Source organism: Mobula hypostoma, chromosome 1 (genome assembly GCF_963921235.1).
Source record: "Mobula hypostoma chromosome 1, sMobHyp1.1, whole genome shotgun sequence".
NCBI classification, from domain to species: Eukaryota; Metazoa; Chordata; class Chondrichthyes; order Myliobatiformes; family Myliobatidae; genus Mobula; species Mobula hypostoma.
In genome coordinates, this window is record NC_086097.1 from 212,437,964 (window position 1) to 212,459,021 (window position 21,058).

A 21,058-nucleotide genomic window follows, 5' to 3' on the forward strand; every position below is an offset into this window, starting at 1 on the left:
TACTCTGATGTACAGCACCCTCCCTACTCTGATACGCGGCACCCTCTCTACTCTGATACGCGGCACCCTCTCTACTCTGATGTACAGCACCCTCCCTACTCTGATATGCGGCACCATCTCCACTCTGATACGCGGCACCCTCCCTACTCTGATACGCGGCACCCTCTCTACTCTGATATACAGAACCCTCCCTGCTCTGATACACAGAACCCTCCCTTCTCTGATACACAGAACTCTCCCTACTGATACACAGAACCCTCCCTTCTCTGATACAAAGGGGCCACCCTGTCCAATACATTAAAAAAAATCAAGAAAACTGCAGGTCGTTGAAATTTGAAATATAAACAAAAATTGCTGGGTTATCTCTGCAGGTCAAGCAGAGAGAAGTAGTAAACTTTTCACGTCTAAAACCATTCTTGTTCTGGTGCGCCTGCCATTCTCTATGTTAAACTAGGCCTACTCTGATTCATAAAGTGCTAGACCTATCCTATCCAGGGTTTCCTCTTTTTCTGTCAAATGCAGCTCATCTAGCAATTTTTGTAACCATCTACCTCACTGTTTGAGACCTTTTGGGTTCCAGCCATGTTTCCTTCTTCCTGGAATCCCACTCCATTTGCCATTCAGAAAGCAGCCTGCTGAGTGGCTAAATAGACTTACATAAACTTACATACTCTGGAGAATCAGACAATTTCCATTCTGCCCTGATATCAACTACATGACAACTGCTGACAAGTAAAATATGCTTCAGGTAACATCCTTAAGTGCTTTACTACATCAAACTCCCACAAAGAGCCGTATGATAATTTTATTTTAATGATGCTGGATGAGGTATAATTATTCACCAGGAGCCTGGTGATACATTTCCCCTTCTAGCACCACCAATAGTTATGTCTTTCCTCAGCCCTGTACTGAAGTGGCAATCCATATTTTTGTGCTCAGTTTTCTTGAGATTTGAACACAGAATCTTCTGACACAAAGGGTAAGGCTGCAGTTCACCAACACTGAAAGGTACAAACATGACCTCAGCCAAAGCCAGATACATGGACTCATAAATTTGGATGTATATGCCACTTGAACCATTGAAACTGCTCTGTCAATTTATAATCTGATCTGAATTTAACCTCATCACTGTATTCCTATCTAGCCCTGGTAACTTTCACTAATCTTACTTGTTGTGAATCTTCCTCAAAACATTTCAATGACTCATCTCCCACTGTCTTTTGAGGAAGAAAATTCCTAAGATACACAATCTCCAGATACACACAAAAATCACCTCCTCACAATCTTAAATGGATGATTTTTAAACAATCATCAAGTTTTGTAGCATGGAAACAGGCCCCCTGGATTATCTGGTTGGCAATATTCGCGAAGCACCCATCTACATTAATCCTATGCTAATTACATCTTATTCTCACCAACTCCCACAGATTCCATTACTCACCTACACATTAGGGATAATTTATAGTGGCCAGTGAAGCTACCAATTAGCATGGCTTTGGGATCTGGCAGGAAACCAGAGCACACAGAGGAATCCCACAAAGCCATGGGGAGAATATGCGAAATTGACGCCAACAACACTGGAGGTCAGAATCTGTTGAGGCAGCAGCTCTACTAGTTGCAGTGCCATGCCACTGATGAGCTCTATTTCTCGACTCTCCCACATGAGGAAACATTTACCCTCTCTATCTACCCTCTCAAGTTCCCTCAACTTTCTATTTACTTTGATTAAGTTGTCTCTCACTTTTCTAAACGCCAGCAGATACAAACCTAACTTGTTCAATCATTCCTTGGTAAGTCAACTTCCCAAATCCTGATATTAATTAATCTAGTAAACCTTCACTTATTTACTTCCAGCAGCCTTTCTTAAAGACAAAAAACTGACACTGTATGCAGAACTTCAGATGTTACCTTCGAACTGGGCCTTCTGGAGCTCTCAGTTGCTTGCCATTTTAGTTCCCTCACACATCCTACACTGACATTTTTGTCCCCAGCTTCCTTCATTGCTGGTGAAGCTTAACACAAATGAGAGGAATATTCTCAAATTCTACCTGGGTAGTCCACAACGTGATGACATGAACATCAAATTCTTCAACTTCAGGTTAACTGCACCTTCTGTCTCTTTTGTCTCTTCTCCGGACCTACCTAGTTGCTGCTACGTCCACCATCAACCTGTTTATCCCCTCCTCCACCCACTCCATCTGCCCACCCACCTCCCTTACTTAGATCCACACTCCCCCTTCCTTTCCTATAAGATTCCATCATCTGCACCACATTGTTGTCTCCACCTCTCACCTCCCCCCTCCCAGCCTCTGTCACTGTTTCCACCCTTCGTCCCTCCATTTGCCTATCAACCTTCCTCACCAGGATCCACCAATCACTTAACAGATCTTGCTCCACCCCTTCCCCTTTGCCTCTTTATACTGGCTATCTCCTTTAGTCCAGATGAAAGGCTTCAACCTGAAGTGTCCAATGTCCATATTCTTCACAGATACTGCCTCACCCAGTATGCTCTTCCAGCAATTTGTGTATTGCTCCAAATTCCAACAACTGCAGTCTTTGTGTCTCCATTCAGCCTAACATTTTACTTTTTTTTTAAAAAAAGAATTGGCAGAGAATGGCTTTGCAATGGAGTACAAGCTAAAATTTCAGAGAAGTACACTTGGCTGCCACACCACTTGACAATTTCACTGTTTGGATATTTTAACCTGATTTGAATGTGATGGAGAAATTGACAGATTTTCAGCTGACTTCTTCCCCAGGATCTAGATTTTGAATGCAAGGTGCAACCATCAGGGATACTTCAATCATCAAAGAAAAACAAGATATTTTCCTTTATTTGTTGTTTGAACTGAGTGACCTTGTAAACTTTGTCTAAATCTAAATAAAGGAAAAATTTAGTTACATTATTATTTTGTACCTCGATTCATATCACTTGTGATTTACCGTCCCTATGACAGGTTCTTCCGCATAAGTGATTGCTGTTGCTGAGAGCTGAGGAACTGCATTCATTCACTTTTCATTCCTTGGAATCGTTCTTTTCTTTTTGTGTGTTGTGATTATTTTGAAAATTTGGAAATTACTCTTTGATGGTAAATCAATTGAATAACATCCTCCACCATTTTAATAGACATGTTAATTCATTTAGTGTCTGTTCTGAAAGAATGTAAAGAGTAATATTTTGACTGTATTATTTTAAGATTTAACTTTGTTGAATTATATTTATTCAATTCAAGGGCAAATAAGACATAAATTTGATAATATATTTCAGAAGGTCATGAAGTATTCCACAAATCTGAAAAATTACAAATATATCAAAATGACAGTGTCATGCAATAAACGTTGGAGATGGATTACCAATTACTTGGGGAACCACTGGTGAGCTTCATGATTAGAAAAAAATAATAAACGAAGTACCTACCACAGAAAGGCAGTTTGAAAGCAGAGCTCCATCTTGGCTTAACATATTAGACACTGTTATTGCAGGAAGATTCATGTTTTGTGGATTGAATTGAAGAATCCCATTCTGGGGCACTGAGTGGCAGACTGAATGGTAGCCAGAGTCTGTGTCAGTCAGGTGAAGGAGTGAATGGTCCGGCATTGAAGGAGGAGTAATTGGAGGGATATCAAAATCTTCATCTCCAATGCTTGGGACTGGGTATGACTGTGGAAAGAAGCAGCAATTTTTATATTTTAATAATGATTGCAAGTTTTAAAAAATGGTTTCCTCAGACAATTTCAGTACTCACTATAAATTTGACTGAGAGATGAATGGAACTCATTACAGAATTTCTAACCACCAGTTACAATAATTGCTATCAACCAGAATTTATCATTTTAATTTGGAGAATGTTGTAAAAGCACTCAATTCAGGCAGAATAGAGCACTGAAGTTTGAATGCAATGAATTCAAAGCTTTCTATATACAGATCAAACCACACAGTCTGGAACCCAGATTTAACTTTGTAAAGTAACAAGAAAACTGAAATTATAATTGGAAAATATCCATGTTATTTTTTTTTGAACCTAATGCTAATGAAATTCATTTTAAAAGACTGATAATTAAATTAGAAATCTGAAAAGTGCTTTAGAACTGCCATTGGCAGTAACACGAAATAAGCAATGACACAATAAAGACTGAAGTGTGCAAAAGGCAAATTAATGCTGTTGTGTATGGCAATGACTGCCCCATCCTTTAGGATATATTCTCTTCTTCCTATGTGGTCCCTTGGGATTGAGGATGACTTGTTTCCAATCAAGTTCCTTTGGCGCTGATGTGACTGATGAAGCCAATGAGAGACCCACGGACCTTATCACAGATGGGACAGGAGTGGCAGGTGGATAGTTTGAGGTGGTGTGCTCCTTCTGCTGTTTGTAATTCAGATGAAGGTGACACTGACAGGGCCCAGCTGACATTGAAATACCTGATATAGAACAAGGACAAACACTTCTGAAGGAAAATGGATTGAACATCAGGATAGTTATGGCTCCATTTTACACCAGTCAAGGATACAAAGGAATTAGATTAGGTCACATAAGCTAATTTATGGTGGTTATGGCAGCACTATCACTTTGGTCTAGTGTGTGAGTCTATGAACGGCAGGACAACACACACTGAATGCGAGAGGAATTCAGAAGGCTGGACAACATTCCAAGGAAAAGAATAGACAGTGGACGCTTTGGGCCTAGAACCTTCGCCAGGACCTGATGAAAGGTCTTGGCCCGAAATGTCGACTGTTTACTCTTTTCCATAGAATGCTGCCTGGCTTACTGAGTTCCTCCAGCTTTTTGTGTGTGTTGCTTTGGATTTCCAGCATCTGCAGATTTTCTTGTGTTTGTGAACAACAGTCTTTCTTGTGCCTGGTGTCAGTGATATGTGAATGTAAGGGGTAGGTACCTGTGCTATGTGCCTGTGACACTGCTCCAAGTGTTTCGTTGCACTTGTGCATGTGACAATAAACTCAATTTTAAGTTATGACAAAAGCTGGGTAAACGGGTTATATTCCAGGAAGATAAGCTGGTTTATGAATGATCTGAGTGAACATAATATATCAAAATTAATTGCAAAAAGACACAGAGTTAGTAAGCGGATTACCTCCAAAGAAAGGGTTGTTTTTATGTTGTGCCTCAGAGTTTTGTGGTTCAGGATGAATGTACAAAATATTTTCTTCAAAGTTTGCCATAGATGTCTCAGTACTGAACAGGCCAAAAATTGGTGAGATGCCCAAGATTCACTTTGTCCCCATTTGAAGTAAATATCCTCAAGGAATATTCTGCATTAAATGTGGAAGCTCTATGTATTCATAGCACTTCCCACTTATATTCACGCAAGAAAAGCAAGTCAGGCAGGGAGCTTTTGCTATGATTAGAGATAAGATCTAAAGAGTGTTCCTCTTGGTCTAACCTTCTCTATTTTTCCAAGTTCTGAAACTTAAGTATTTTCCTTCATTCTGGTTATAATTACTTATGAAAAGCATATTTATATTGCACTAAAAGTACATACTTCTCATGTTAGATTTGAATATCTATTTTGTAGTCCACCACTTGTATTGGATAAGTCCACTGCTATTCTACGCATTTGTCAATTAACATAGACCCAAGAGATTCAGAGAATGCTGGAAATCCAGAGCAACACACACACACAAAATGCTGAAAGAACTCAGCAAGTCAGGCAGCATCTATGGAGAGGAATAAAGAGTCAATGTTTCTGGCTGAGACCCTCCATCAGTCTAACTCGTTTATGCTGACCAAGATGCCACGCTAATCCCATTTGCCTGTGTTTGGATCATACCCTTCTAAACCTTTCCTATCCCCATAGAAGACCAAATATCTTTTAAATGTTGTAGTCATTGCACAGACAGACAACGTGCACCACCTGCCTTCAGCAATCCTCTTTGCCATTTTCTCAAAAACCTATTATATTTACAATACACATTCTCCTATGAACAAAGGCTTATCCCAAGCTTACTCTTTTGATTGGCGAGAGCAGAGGCGAGTGGGTGTTCAGCCCCGTCTGCTTGTACTTGACTCCCTCTCCCACTCGTTCGCTGCTGCTCAAGGAAGGTGCAGGAATCTCGGGTCTTGTTCAAGGTTTAGTCAGCGCGACTGGTGAATTGGACCCATTTTTATAAGACTCTGTGGCTGATGTTACATGTTATTCTGGTTTTGGGGTATTCTTTTTTTAAAAATGCTATTTTGATGAGGCATTTCAACATTGGCAGGCTCTGCAGCCTGCAGTCAACAAACGATACAGCGCTCAATTGAACTGAAATGAACTAAACCGAAACCAGACAGTTTCAAGGACTCTGTAGTTTGAAGTTTAATATTCTGTGTGTTATTCAGTTGCTTTTGGCAAAATTTGTCCCTTTTTTCACATGATGGGCATTTGATGTATTCCTTGAACAGGTCCCATGGTGTTTCTTTGCTTCATGGCTGCCTGTGGAGAGACGAATCTCAGGCTCGTACACTGTATACGTACTTCGATAATACATGTACTTTGAAATTCTGAGTCCAGTTCCAGTGAATCCTGTCCCTCTGAGTTTTTTCCAGAAACCTCCCCACTGCTAATGTAAGGTTCTTTGGCTTGTACTTCTGGTTGCCTCACTACAGAAAGGACGTCGAGCCCTGTGAGTGGGTGCTCAAGAGGCTCAGCAGCATATTACCTGGATTGGAGAGTATTAGATATCAAACGGATGGTGAAAAAACAAAGGTAGCGTGCATTTAGACTGTCAAGAAGGGCAGGCAGATGATAGGACAAAATTGCAGCCAGCAGGGTGAGTATCAGTGCATTAGGGATGCAGAATCAAACCGGGTAGCAAATGCAGAACTCAAAGTGTTATATCTCAATTTGAAGACAGAATATAATATAAATGGTGATACCCCAGTGTGGAGTATCTGAGAGATCTTGGGGTCCGTGTCAATAGGACACTCAAAGCTGTTGCACAGCTTGACAGTGTTGTTAAGAAGGCATATGGTGTGTTGGCATTCATCAACCGTGGGATAGAGTTTAAGAGCCATGAGGTAATGTTACGGCTATATAAGAGCTTGGTCAGACCCCACTTGAAGTACTGTGTTCAGTTCTGGTCACCTCACTATAGGAAGAATGTGGACATTATAGACAGAGTGCAAAAGAGATGTACAAGGGTGTTGCCTGGATGGAGGAGAATAGGTTGAGTATACTTAGCCTTTTCTCCTTGGAGCGACGGAGGATGAGAGGTGACCTAATAGAGGTGTATAAGATGATGAGGGGCACTGATTGTGTGGATAGCCAGAGGCTTTTTTCCAGGGCTGAAATGGTTAACAGGAGGGGGCATAGTATTAAGATGCTTGGAAATAGGTACCAAGGGGATGTTAGGGTTAAGATTTTCACACGTAGAGTGGTGGGTGCATGGAATGCACTGCTGGCAGGGGTGGTGGAAGCGGATACAATAGAGTCTTTTAAGAGCCTCTTAAATACGTACATGGAGCTTAAAAAAATAAGAGGACTATGCGCTAGGGAAATTCTAGGCAGTCTCTAGAGTAGGTGACATGGTCGGCACAATATTGTGGGCTGAAGGGCCTGAAATGTGCTGTAGATTTCTATATTCTATGTTCAATGCATGGAGTATAAGAAATAAGGTGGAAGATATTGTTGCACTTTGTTGTACAAATCATTAGAAAGATGTGAAATTGGATTGGAAGATGTTGAATCCTTGCGGGTTGTGTTAAAAAACTGCAAGGGTAAAAGGACCCTAATGGCAGTTGTACACCAGCCTCCAAACAGTAGCTGTGATGTTAACTACAGATTACAACTTGAAATTGAAAAGGCCAATGTTATGATAGTCATAGGAGATTTTAATAAGCACGTAGATTAGGGAGATCAAGTTGGTAATGGATCTCAAGACAGCGAATGCCTCCGAGATTTTTTTTTTAAGAGCAGTTTGTTGTTGAGCCGACTAAGGGATCAGCTATACTGGATTGGGTGCTATGTATTGAACTGGAGCTGATTAGGGAGCTTAAAGTAAAGGAAAATTTAGGAGGCAGGCATCCCAATATGATTGAGTTCAACTTGAAATTTGATAGGGAGAAAGTAAAGTCTGATATAGCAGTATTTCAGTGGAGCAAAGGAAATTACAGTGTTATGAGAGAGGAGTTGGCCAGAGTAAATTGGAAGGAGGTACTGGCAGGGAAGACGGCAGAGTCCTCTTCCAAAAAATGAAGGAAGACCCAAATGGCAAAATAGTACAATCATATCTGACAAAGGAAGTCAAAGCTAATGTAAAAGCAAAAGAGAGGGCATACAACAAAGCAAAAATTAGTGGTAAGATAAATTCGGAAGTTTTTAAAAACCTACAGAAAGCAACTAAAAGAATCATTAGGAGGGAAATGATGAAATATAAAAGCAAGCTGCAACAATATCAAGGTGAGTAGAAAAAGATTTTTCAAGTATATAAAAAATAAAAGAGAGATGAGAGTGGGTATAAGACCTCTAGAAAATGTGGCCAGAGAGATAATAATGGGAGATCAGGAGATTGCAGATGAATAACTATTTTGCATCAGTCTTCACTGTGGATGGCACTAGCAGTGTGCCAGGTGTTAAAGGGTGTGAGGGAAGAGAAGTGAATGCAGGCACTAGTACAAGGGAAAAGGTGATCAAAAAGCTGAAAGACCGAAGGGTACATAAGCCGCCCGAACCAGATGAACTGCACCCTAGGGTTCTGAAAGAAGCAGTGGTAGAGATTGATAGAGATTGTGGAGGCACTAGTAATGATCTTTCAAAAATCATTGGATTCTGGCATGGTTCCAGAGGACTGGAAAATTGCAAATGTCATACCACTCTTTAAGAACGGACAGAGGCAGCAGAAAGGAAACTATAGATCAGTTAGCCTGACCTCAGTGGTTCCGAAGATGTTGGAGTCAATTGTTAATGATGAGGCTATGGAGTAATTGGTGACACGGGACAAAATAGGACAAAGTCAGCATGGTTTCCTTAAAGGAAAATCTTGTCTGACGACCTATTGGAATTGGTTGAGGAGATTACAAGTTGGATAGATAAAAGGGATGCAGTGGATGTTATATATTTGGATTTCCAGAAGGCCTTTGACAAGGTGACACACATGAAACTGCTTACCAAGTTAACAGCCCATGATATTACAGGAAAGTTTCTAACATGGTTAGATCATTGGCTGATTGGAAGGAGGCAGCATTGGTGGGAATAAAAGGATCCTTTTCTGATTGGCTGCCAGTGACAAGTGGTGTACCGCAGGGGTCGGTGTTGGGATCGCTTCTCTTTATGCAGTATATCAATGATTTTGATGGTGGAATAGACGGCTTTGTTGCCAAGTTTGCAGATGATACAAAGATTGGTAGTGTTGAGGAAACAGGTAGGCCGCAGAAGGACTTAGACAGATTAGGAGAATGGGCTAGAGAGTGGCAAATGAAATACAATGTTGGAATATGCATGGTCATGCACTTCGGTTGAAGAAATAAGACCATAAGATATAGGAGCAGAAGTAGGCCATTTGGCCCATCGAGTCTGCTCTACCATTCAATCATGGGCTGATCCAATTCTTCCAGTCATCCCCACTCTCCTGCTTTCTCACCATACCCTTTGATGCCCTGGCTAATCAAGAACCTATCTCTGCCTTAAATACACCCAATGACTTGGCCTCCACAGCCGCTCGTGGCAACAAATTCCACAGATTTACCACCCTCTGACTAAAGTAATTTCTCCGCATCTCTGTTCTAAATGGACATCAATCCTGAAGTCGTACCCTCTTGTCCTAGTCTCCCCTACCATGGGAAATAATGTTGCCATATCTAATCTGTTCAGGCCTTTCAATATTCAGAATGTTTCTATGAGATCTCCCCTTCATTCTCCTGAACTCCAGAGAATACAGCCCAAGAGCTGCCAAACATTCCTCATACAGTAACCCTTTCATTCTTGGAATCATTCTCATGAATCTTCTGTGAACCCTCTCCAATGTCAGTATATCCTTTCTAAAATAAGGAGCCCAAAACAGCACACAATACTCTAAGTGTGGTCTCAAGAGTGCCTTATAGAGCCTCAACATCACACCCCTGCTCTTATATTCTATATCTCTAGAAATGAATGCCAACATTGCATTCATCTTCTTCACCACCGACTCAACCTGGAGGTTAACCTTCAGGGTATCCTGCACAAGGACTCCCAAGTCCCTTTGCATCTCTGCATTTTGAATTCTCTCCCCATCTAAATAATAGTCTGCCCATTTATTTCTTCCACCAAAGTTCATGACCATACACTTTCCAACATTGTATTTCATTTGCCACTTCTTTGCCCATTCCCCTAAACTATCTAAGTCTCTCCGCAGGCTCTCTGTTTCCTCAACACTATCCACTCCCACTCCTATCTTTGTATCATCGGCAAATTTAGCCACAAATCCATTAATACCATAGTCCAAATCATTAACATACATCAGAAAAAGCAGCGATCTCAAAACCAACCCCTGGCAGCCAGCCAGCCAGCCAGAATAGGATCCCTTTATTCCCACACTCTGTTTTCTGCCAATCAGCCAATGCTCTACCCATGCTAGTCACTTCCCTGTAATTCCATGGGCTCTTACCTTGCTAAGCAGCCTCATGTGCGGCACCTTGTCAAAGGCCATCTGAAAATCCAAGTACAACACATCTATCGCATTTCCTTTGTCTACCCTGCTTGTAATTTCCTCAAAAAAAGTAGGTTAGTCAGGCGGGATTTTCCTTTCAGGAAACCATGCTGGCTTTGGCCTATCTTGTAATCTCATCCCTAACAATCTATTACCATAACTTCCCAACCACTGCTGTCAGGCTAATAGGTCTATAGTTTCCTTTCTGTTGCCTCCCACCCTTCTTAAATAGTGGAGTAACATTTGCAATTTTCCAGTCATCCGGTACAATGCCAGAATCTATCGGTTCTTGAAAGATGATCGTTAATGCCTCCGCGAACTCTCCAGCTACTATCTTCAGAACCCAAGGGTGCATTCCATCAGGTCCAGGAGATTTATCCACCCTCAGACCATTAAGCTTCCTGAGCATCTTCTCAGTCATAATTTTTCCTGCACATACTTCACATCCCTGACACTCTTGAATGTCTGGTATACTGCAGATGTCTTCCACTGTGAAGACTGATGCAAAATATGTATTCAGTTCGTCTGCCATCTCTGCATCTCTCATTACAATATCTCCAGCGACATTTCCTATTGGTCCTATATCTACCCTTAACTCTCTTTTACCCTTTACATAATTAAAAAATGCTTTTTGTATCTTCGTGTGGATTGTTTTCAAAGCGGGGATAAAATCCAAGCATCTGAGATACAAAAGGACTTGTGAGTCCTTTTGCAGAACACCTTAAAGGTTAACTTGCAGGTTGAGTCATTGATGAGGAAGGCAAATGCCATGTTAGCATTCATTTCAAGAGGTCTAGAATACAAGAGCAGGGATGAGATGCTGATAACTTTATAAGACAATGGTGAGGCCTCCCCTTGAGTATTGTGAACAGTTTAGGGCTTCTTATCTAAGAAAAGATGTGCTGGCGTTGGAGAGGATTCAGAGTAGGTTCACAAGGATGATTCCGGGAAAGAAAGGGTTAGCATATGAGGAACGTTTGATAGCTCTGGGCCTGTACTCACTGGAAATTAAAAAGGATGAGGGGGGAGGGATTTGATTGAAACCTGTCAAATGTTGAAAGATGTAGATCTGGAAAGGATGTTTCCCATAGTGGGGGAGACTAGGACCAGAGAGCACAGCCTCAGGATAGAGGGGCATCCATTCAAAACAGAGATGTAGAGAAATTTCTTTAGCGAAATGGTGGTGAATTTGTAGAATTTGTTACCACAGGCAGCTGTGGAGGCCAGGTCGTTGGATGTATTTTAGATGGAAACTGATAGGTTCTTGATTGGCCACTGCATCAAAGGTTATGGGGAGAAGGCCAGGGAGTGGGGCTGAGGAGGGGAGAACAGGATCAGCCACAATAGAATGGTGGAGCAGACTCAATGAGCCAAATAGCCCAATTTGCTCCTATGTCTTATGGTCTTACGTTCTTCTGGTAAAGGGACATCTGATAGAAGTATGAAAAATTATGAGCGGTATGGATAGGATAGATAGTCAGAATATTTTTCCTAGGGTGACAAATGCAAATACTAGAGGGCATATGTTTAAGATAAAAGTGTAAGATGTTAAAGGAGTTTTGTGATTTTTTTTTTTACACAGTGAATGGTAGGTGATGGGGAAGGTGATAGAAACCAATACGATAGTGTTGCTTAAGAGACACTTAGACAGACACATGAATGTGCAGAGAATGAAGGGATACAGACCATGTGTAAACAGATGGGAATAATTAAATTGGTATCACGGGCAGTGTAGACATGGTGAGCGAAAGGGTCTTTTCATACACTGTACTGTTCTATGGTTTCTGGGTTGCCTTCCCACACTTTCCTAAATAAAGATACATTAGCCATCCTCCAGTCTTTCAGAAGCTCACCTATGGCTAACAAAGTCACAAAAATCTCTTTCAGGATCCTAGTGATCTCCTCTTTTGGCTCCCACAATGTCCCAGTACATATCTGGTCATACCCCAGGGATTTATTCACTCGTATGTGCATTAAGGCTGCTAACATCTCCTGTTTCATAATGTTGATATGCTCCCCCAAACTCACCAGCTTCTATGTTCTTCTCCATGGTAAATGAAAAATGCTCATTTAAATTTCACTCAACTTTTGTGGCTCCATACATAGCACCAATCTTTAAAGCAAACTACTCTCTCCCTAGTTACCGTAGTTTTGTTCTTAATATATTGAGAATATGTTAAAGATTCTCATTTAAGATCTGCCAAAGACATCTCATGTTCCCTTTCTGCCCTCTTAATTACCTTATTAAGTATATATCTGCACCCCTTATTCTCCTCAGGTGACTCACTTGATCCAGCTACCTAAACCCAACATATACTTCCTTCTTTCTCCGGACAACAGCCTCAATATTCTTTATCAGCCAGGGGTCCTTAGTCTTGCCAGCCTTGTCTTTCACTCTAAAATGAACATGAGGCCATCTTATCTCATTTTAAAAAGCTTCCCACTTGTCAGATGTCCCTTTACTTGCTAGCAGCCTCTTCCAGTCAACATTATCAAGTTCTTGCCTAGTGTCATCAATTTCTTCTTTGCTTGTAGACAAGTTCTATCTTTTTCCATAACTTCCTTTAATACTAATAGAATTATGGTCACTGATCCAAAAGTGCCCCTTCATGCCACATCAGCCATTTGCCCAGCTTCATTTCTTAAGAAGAATTCAAGTGTAGCCCCTTCTCTGGTACAGACATCACAATATTACTGCAGAAAGCATTCCTAGATCTCCTTAACAAATTCAGGACAATCAGTGAGGAAGAGGATGGTGACAAGTATGGGCTGGTGGCATTTGTGGAATGAGGAGGGTGGTGTTGCTTTGAATATCAAACAACATTCTTCACAAGAATCCTACTGTCAGAAGATCAATACTTCATATTTCCCAGCTTCCTCTCCCTGCAGATTAACTTTCAACAATTCATCTACATGGACATCCAGGCTCCTCTGAATACCACTCTTTTCAATCTCTTATCATTTAAGAGACTCCGCTTTCCTGTTTTATATTCCATTATGTTACACCTATTAAGTCATCATTGTTCACTTGCCCTCGAAACATCATGTATGCTCCTCACAACTCACAATGCCATCCAGCTTTGCATTATCAACAAACATGCCTACATCACATTCTCCCTCCTTTTTGAAGTCAAGGGTTACATTTGCTATCAACCCACCCATGGGAACAGCTTAGAGTCTATGAAATGTTGGAAGTGAGACCAGGTTCATCCAGCATCTCCAGAGATGTCTCTTTCAAAACCTTGTAACGCAGGTCATCAGGTCCCAGGGATTTATCAGTTTTCAATCCCGTTAATTTCTCCATTTAAATTTGTACTAACGTTAATTTTTTTTATAGCTTCTTATTCTCTTTAGACCTGTTGGTCTGCATTATGTCTGGGAGGCATTTTGTATCTTCTTTTCTGAAAACAATTTCTCTGCCATATTCTTATTCTCCAATATTATTTTTCTTGCTCAGTCTGTAAGGGACTCACATTGATTTCAGTACTTTTTTTCTCTTTTTGTATGAGCGTATCTGTTTTCACAGTTGGCATTTATGTTTCCTGTTGGATTAGTTTTGGAATTTAATTTTCTTTTTTTAAAAAATCAATGGCATGGTACTCATTTGCTAAATTCTAAAATGTTCCCAATTATCCCATTTAGTCCTCTTTTTAGCAACATTATAAGCTTTTCCTTTGAAGTACTACCTTTAACTTCGGTTGTTAGCTAGAGATAATTTTTGTTTTTTGGTTTTGTGCCTTAAAATGATGCATATTATGCAAAATGTGTATCAATTGTTTAAATGTTGGCGTACTGCTTGTAAATGTAGTTTCCCGATGAACTGTCATTAGCACCCGCTCTACACATCCAGATTTTGCTACATTTAGATTTAAGAATACATGTTTGGTTTGAACTAAATTGATTTCAATATTCATATGAAGTTGTATCAGGTCCTGATCATACTTCGCTAAAGGTCTTGTAAGTGTATGATTATTAATTAAACCTTTGTCATTTCATAGTATTAAATCTGGAATAGCCTGTTTCAATCTCCATTTAGTGTAGCTTCACTGAGATCTGCTTCAGTGAGATTTGCCTGTGATGTTTAATACACAAATTAAATTTCAAAGAGACACTGAAACTTCAAACAATCTGTTGGAGAAACCAGTAGGTCAAGCAGCATCTGTAAACTGGGATGGGGAGGAATTGTCCAAACACTGCAGTACAGGTAATCTGTCTGCATATGTGAGTCACATGCCCTGAAGAAACTGCAAGGCCTGCTTACAAAGACCCAGCCATATTTAGCTGCTAGGTTTCAGATACAATTCATTTGTGTGACATAAAGGTATATTGACCCACTGAAAAGGATTCCAACTTCTACACCATCACTCAACCCTTTGTCCCCCTTGGATCAATCCATTCCTAGATACATCCATGACACTTCACACATTCTTATATGCCCTGGCCTATTCCAATGACTAGGAGTTGTCCCTCTCCTCCGCTGAGAGGTATTCTATCATTTGATTTCTTTTCCTGGCAATTAAAACACATCAGTTGGGACTCCATGCCAAGAATATAGAAACTGATTTTTATTTCTCTAATTGCATAATTGTCTACATGATTCATTTGCTTTTTCTTACAAATCTTTTTTAGTTTTCTCCCCATCATCCTTTCACCCTTCAGTCACCCTTCATAAATAATTGTCCTGCCTACTTCACAGACAGTCATTACTATGACTTAATTTCAGACCTCTCAAGGAATCTCTCAGCCTGTTCCTACTAGATTGGTGATCATTTGGTCTCAATTTCAATTTTCTTTCTGCCTGAGCAGTGATCAGTTTCAGCAATATGCATTACATCTGTGGTTGTTATTCACATAAGCAATGCAACATGAACTTCTTCCTATCTTTGTTGTTGAATCAAAGAACCACAGTTTATCAGAAATCTGGCATGAGAGTAACAAGAGCAGTCCATTCAACCCTTGAGCTCATTCCACCAATTATTACATGGTTGATCTGCATCTCCAGTTCATTTACTGCCTTTACCTTCATATCCCTATGTAAAAAAAAATGTCACTTCTGAGAAAGAAAGCTGTTAAGTGATGTGTGAAAATTGTTAGTTAAGGGAGAAATTCTATTGAATAGTATAATGATATTGTATGTGACATGCTGGATTTCTTTAGAAATACAAGAATGCTAAACATAATTAGGTAGTGGATTCAAGGCACATTGAGAGGCACATCCGAAATTAGACTTATATTCAGGCGTGAAATTAAGAGATATGTGCAGTGACGTCAAATAGCGTGCAATACTGCATTAGTTGTTCTGAGAAAGGATCTTTATCCTGAAACATTAACTTGATTCCTCTTTCCACAGATGTTGTCTGACCTGCTGCATGTTCTGTCTCAATTTCAGATTTCTACCAACTGAAGGTTTTTTTATTTAATTTTTATCCAGTATGCAATACTCATCTTGAGGTTTCTTGCATGAAATGTAACTGCAAACACCTACAAATGGTATGGCTCACAACACAGTGTAGCAGGCCTTATATGGGGGACAGAGACCTGTTTTGGTGTCATTTGAAGGACTTGACCTTAACTGCTCCACATCTATACCTTCACCTTCAACCATGAGGGTGCCTTAAGGTTGTGGGTCACTGACCACCTACATGCCTTCTAGTTTCTGACATTTACAGGCATTGCCCCTCAGTCTTTCAAAATCCATCTGAGCAATTCCCTAACTTCCTCCCACTGTTCTTACTGCCTTGTCACTCAGGTTAATTTTGCAATCTGCAGATCACCTCCCTGAGCCCTTGCCTGATTATATCCTCAAGTCACACTCCATAATCATCTTTCCTGACAACATCTTCTTTGTTCAGAACCAAAGCTGATTCCTGTCTTGATCACCACCAAAGCTATCTCTCCTTTCTACCATTCATTTCCAAAACCAACTACCCTGACTTAATTTTCTTCACAGTGTAACCCTCTTACTGTCTCTGAAGAACGAACCTCTCAATGAAGACTGGTGTGTGTCTCCTGACTTCCCCTTCCTCAAGTTCACAATCAAGATCAGGCAATCAGATGTAAGTAGCAGCCTATGGAGTTTGCATTGTATTAGTTACAGAAACTGTGAGAGGATGGGAATACAAGAAATGGCTTTTAGGAGACCAGGAACAGCTTCTTACTTCCTATGTGCTTACTTCTGAGGGACCTTCTAAAGCAAGGCCTTAGCATGGAAAATAATTGTTTAAGAATGCTGTGCTCGCTATCTCCACTTTCAGGAGAACGGTGTTGTACAACTTTCACATAATGAGAGAAGACATCACAGTGCAGCAGCGTCTAGCTCTTGAGAGGGTGATTATCCTTGGTGCATGCCACATTGCAGAGCTGCACAAGAAATGTCTTAAATGTTTAGGAGAACACTTTCCCAATGTCAGGAAAATTATTGATAATTTGCAGTCAAGCCAAGGAAATTAATTAACTATGTAATTTGATTCTTCATGTGCTCTAGTTGAGCAAATCAGGATTTTCCCCAATCAGAACCCTGGATGAACAATGAAATCTGGAATCTGCTGAGAGCCAGATCAGAGGCATTCAAGTCTAGACTTCAAGAATGCTACAAGAGGTGCAGGTACGATCTCTGGAAAGCCATCTCTTAGGCAAAGTGGAGATTCAGGACTAGACTGGAATCAATGAGGGATACTCAACAGCTATGGCAGGGTTTGAATGACCTAACCTCCTAGAAAGATAAAGCTTGTGACATGGGGAGAAAAGAGCTTTGCTTCCCGATTAGCTCAATGCCTTCTATACGTGCTTCGATCACTAGAACAGGGAGGAACCATCACACACCCCTATGTCTTCCAATGGTCCTTTGGTCTCATTACCTGAAGATGACGCGTGGGCTGCCTGCAAAAGAGTGAATCCAAGGAATGGAATTTGGATGGAATACCTGGCTGAGTACTGAAGAGTTATGCCAACCAAGTGGCTGGTGTATTCACAGCTATCTTCAACCTCTCGCTCTAGGAATGTGTGGTACCCACCTGCTTCAAGCAGGCTTCCATCATATCGGTGCCCAAGAAGGAAATGGTAACCTGTCTAACTGACTATTGCCCAGTAGCACTTGGCGTCCACAGTGGTGAACTGTTTTGAGAGGCTGGTTTTGAAGCTCCTGCCTGAGTGGTGACTTGGATCTGCTCCAATTCGCCTGGCAAATTTTCCAATTTAGCAAATTGTCCTTTACCAAAAAAAGACCAGGGTAACATGCCTGAACGACTGGCGTCCTGTCGCTCTCACCTCAATAATAAGCAAATGCTTTGAGAGGCTGGTCAAGATTACATCTGCAGCTTGCTCCCACCCAAACTGGACCCCTACAATTCACCTACCGACACAACCGATCAACAGATGATGCAATAGCCACTGCTCTACATACCATCTTTGCACATCTGAAGAAGAAGGATGCTTATGTGAGAATGCTGTTCTTGGACTACAGTTCAGCATTCAACACCATAGTTCCATCCAGGCTCGACAAGAAGCTCAGAGACCTCGACCTTGACCCTGCCATGTGCAGCTGGATCCTGGATTTTCTGTCAGGTTGCCGGCAGGTGGTAAGAGTGGGCTTCCTCACCTCCACCCCTCCGACTCTCAATACAGGAGCCCCTCAGGGGTGTGTACAGGGGTTTTACTCCCTGTATACCCATGACTGTGCGGCCACCCACAGTTCTAATCTGCTAATTAAATTTGCCGATGACACTACATTGATTGGCCTTATCTCAAACAATAACAAGGTGGCCTACAGGAAAGAAGACATCTCTCTGACACAGTGGTGTCAAGAAAACAACCTCTCCCTCAATGTCGCAAAAACAAAGAAGCTGGTTGTGGATTACAGGAGGAATGGAGATAGGCTAATCCCTATTAACATTGATGGATCTGGGGTTGAAAGGGTAAACAGCTTTAAGTTCCTTGGCATCCACATCAAAGAGGACCTCATGTGGTCTGTACACACCAGGTGTGCACAACAACGCCTCTTTCACGTCAGACAGTTGAGGAAGTTTGGTATGGGCCCCCAAATCCTAAGAACTTTCTACAGGGGCACAATTGAGAGCATCCTGAATGGCTGCATCACTGCCTGGTATGGGAACTGTACCTCCCTTAATCACAGGACTCTGCAGAGAGTGGTGCAGACAGCCTAGTGCATCTGTAATTGTGAACTTCACATGATTCAGGACATTTACACAGACAGGTGTATAAAAAGGGCCCATAGGATCACTGGGGGCCCAAGTCACCCCAACCACAATCTATTCCAGCTGCTACCATCCAGGAAACGGTACTGCAGCATAAAAGCCAGGGCCAACAGGCTCCATGGCAGCTTCTTCTACCAGGCCATCAGACTGATTAAGTCTTGCTGATTTGAGTGTATTGTATGTTACATTGACTATTCTATTTATTATAAATTATTAAAAATTTCTATTATTGCACATATGCGGAGACGTAATGTAAAGATTTTTACTCATATATGTGAAGGATGTACGAAATAAAGTCAATTCAATTCAATTCAAAGCAACAGGTCCACAGCAGATGCTATCTTGTTAGCTCTTCACACAATGCTGGAACATCTGTACAGCAAAGATCAAGATCCTCTTCACTGGCTACTGCTCAACATTTAGTATTTTCATCGCCTGAAAACAAAGCAGTGAGATTCAAGATCGTGGCCTCTGTTATGTCTGTGCAACTACATATTAATTAAATAAAAGCATGCACACAGGTGATGGCTTTAACTAGTGTATTCACATTGCAGCGAGAGAAAGAGAGAGAGAGAGAGAGAGAGTGCGCAAGCACAATACGCATGTGTAGACAACAGATCAATGCGCATAGGGGAGTCATTACTCTAAATTAAATAGATCCATACATTACACTTCCTCTCCCTTTAGATTAATGTAGCCTAAAACTGTATATGTGCAAAACATCCAACTTCCCTAACGCAAACCATATTCAAATACTCATGCTTTCAAGATAACGGTCCATAACTAACTTCACTATACTAAAGATTCAGTCCACTTTTGGATGGCGCTCTGTTTCTTTCAGGATAGCACCTCTGGACCTGTGGAGCGGCATCAGGTTTGGCAGGTGTCTTGTCAAAGACAACATTCTCGGTTGCCAGAGTCACGTTGCTGTCAGTGACATGATCATCACCAAGAGGAAAGTCTTGTGGCTGTAATGTGTCTGGCTTGTTGGATGCAGTCGACTCAGTCATGGTCTTCCGTTGAGCATCCAGTATCTGGTCCACATGATGTCTCCATGTATGATCTCCAACATCTACTGTGTACATCAGTGATCCAGCTCTTGTATCTATCCTACCGGGTGTCCACTTGTCTTCTTGGTAAGCACACGTTAGGACTTCTTGTCCAACCTCGAAGCTCCTTGTTGATTCACTTGTCAACTGACTGAACTGTTTATTCCATACTTCTCTCTGTCGATCTGGTTTCAGGAGGCCTATCTGACATCTCAGTTTCCTGCTTATGACCAGCATTGCAGGTGCTTGATTTATTGTTGCACGAGTAGGTCTGATACATAAAAAGGAAATTGTCTGCCTTCTGCTGTACAGAAGTGTCATCCTTGTCCATAGCTTCAATGGACTTCTTAAAGGTTTGAATAAACCTTTCAGCTAAGCTGGGTGGTGAGGAGCTGACTTAAAATGTCTGATGCCACTTTTCTTCATGAAGAGTCAAAATTCGTCTGACATGTATTGAGGTCTGTTGTCACTCACAGTTTGTTCAGGTAAGTCATTTCTGGCGAAGATAGTCCTCAGAGTGGAGGCAAACTTTGCTGAGATGGGTGGATATGGCATCAAAGGTTACAGGGAGAAGCCCGGGATCTGGGGTTGAGGAGGAGAAAAAAAAAGGATCAGCCATGATTGAATGGCAGAGCAAACTCGATGGGACAGATGGTCTAATGCTGCTTCAATGTCTTACGGTCTTATGGATATCATCGGTATGACCTCCGGCCACTTTGAATGAGCATCCACAGCAAACAGAAACCTGGAGTCTATGAATGGCCCAGCAGAGTCAATATGTACTCTTTGCCATGGTGACAATGGCCACTTCCATGGGTGTAATGATACCGGTGGGGGTGCATTTTGAACTTTCTGGCATTCCAAACAGCTTTTGGCCAAGTCTTAAATCTGTTTATCTATTCTTGGCCAATAGCTCCGGGTGAGACTTTTCACCTTGACTGTACCCAGCTGTCCTCCATGCAGATATTCTAACACTCTGGTATGCATTTTAGAGGAAACCACAACATGAGATCCACACATCAGCGTTCTTTGATATACCAATAGTTGGTCTCGTCTCACTGAGAAATCTGGAAACGTGAGCTGGCCATCCTTGTTTGGTGATTTCATGGACTTTAGACAATGTCTGCTCATTCCCTGTTTCCCTTTGTATTTCGGGATTTGCTACCTGCAACTGG

The 21,058-nt window shown here is 41.3% G+C and overlaps 1 protein-coding gene across 4 annotated transcripts in view; it reads right to left on the reverse strand.

Moving 5' to 3' along the window:
• tox (thymocyte selection-associated high mobility group box) overlaps positions 1-21,058 on the reverse strand; it is a 256,894-nt gene that overhangs the window by 87,749 nt on the left and 148,087 nt on the right. For 3 of the 4 annotated variants that reach the window (XM_063041957.1, XM_063041937.1, XM_063041929.1), the window contains exon 3: positions 3,419-3,661. The exons of the other annotated variant lie outside the window; for it this stretch is intronic. In XM_063041957.1, the coding sequence (XP_062898027.1) occupies positions 3,419-3,661 (243 nt within the window). The remainder of the gene's footprint in view (positions 1-3,418; positions 3,662-21,058) is intronic. 4 annotated transcript variants of the gene reach the window in all.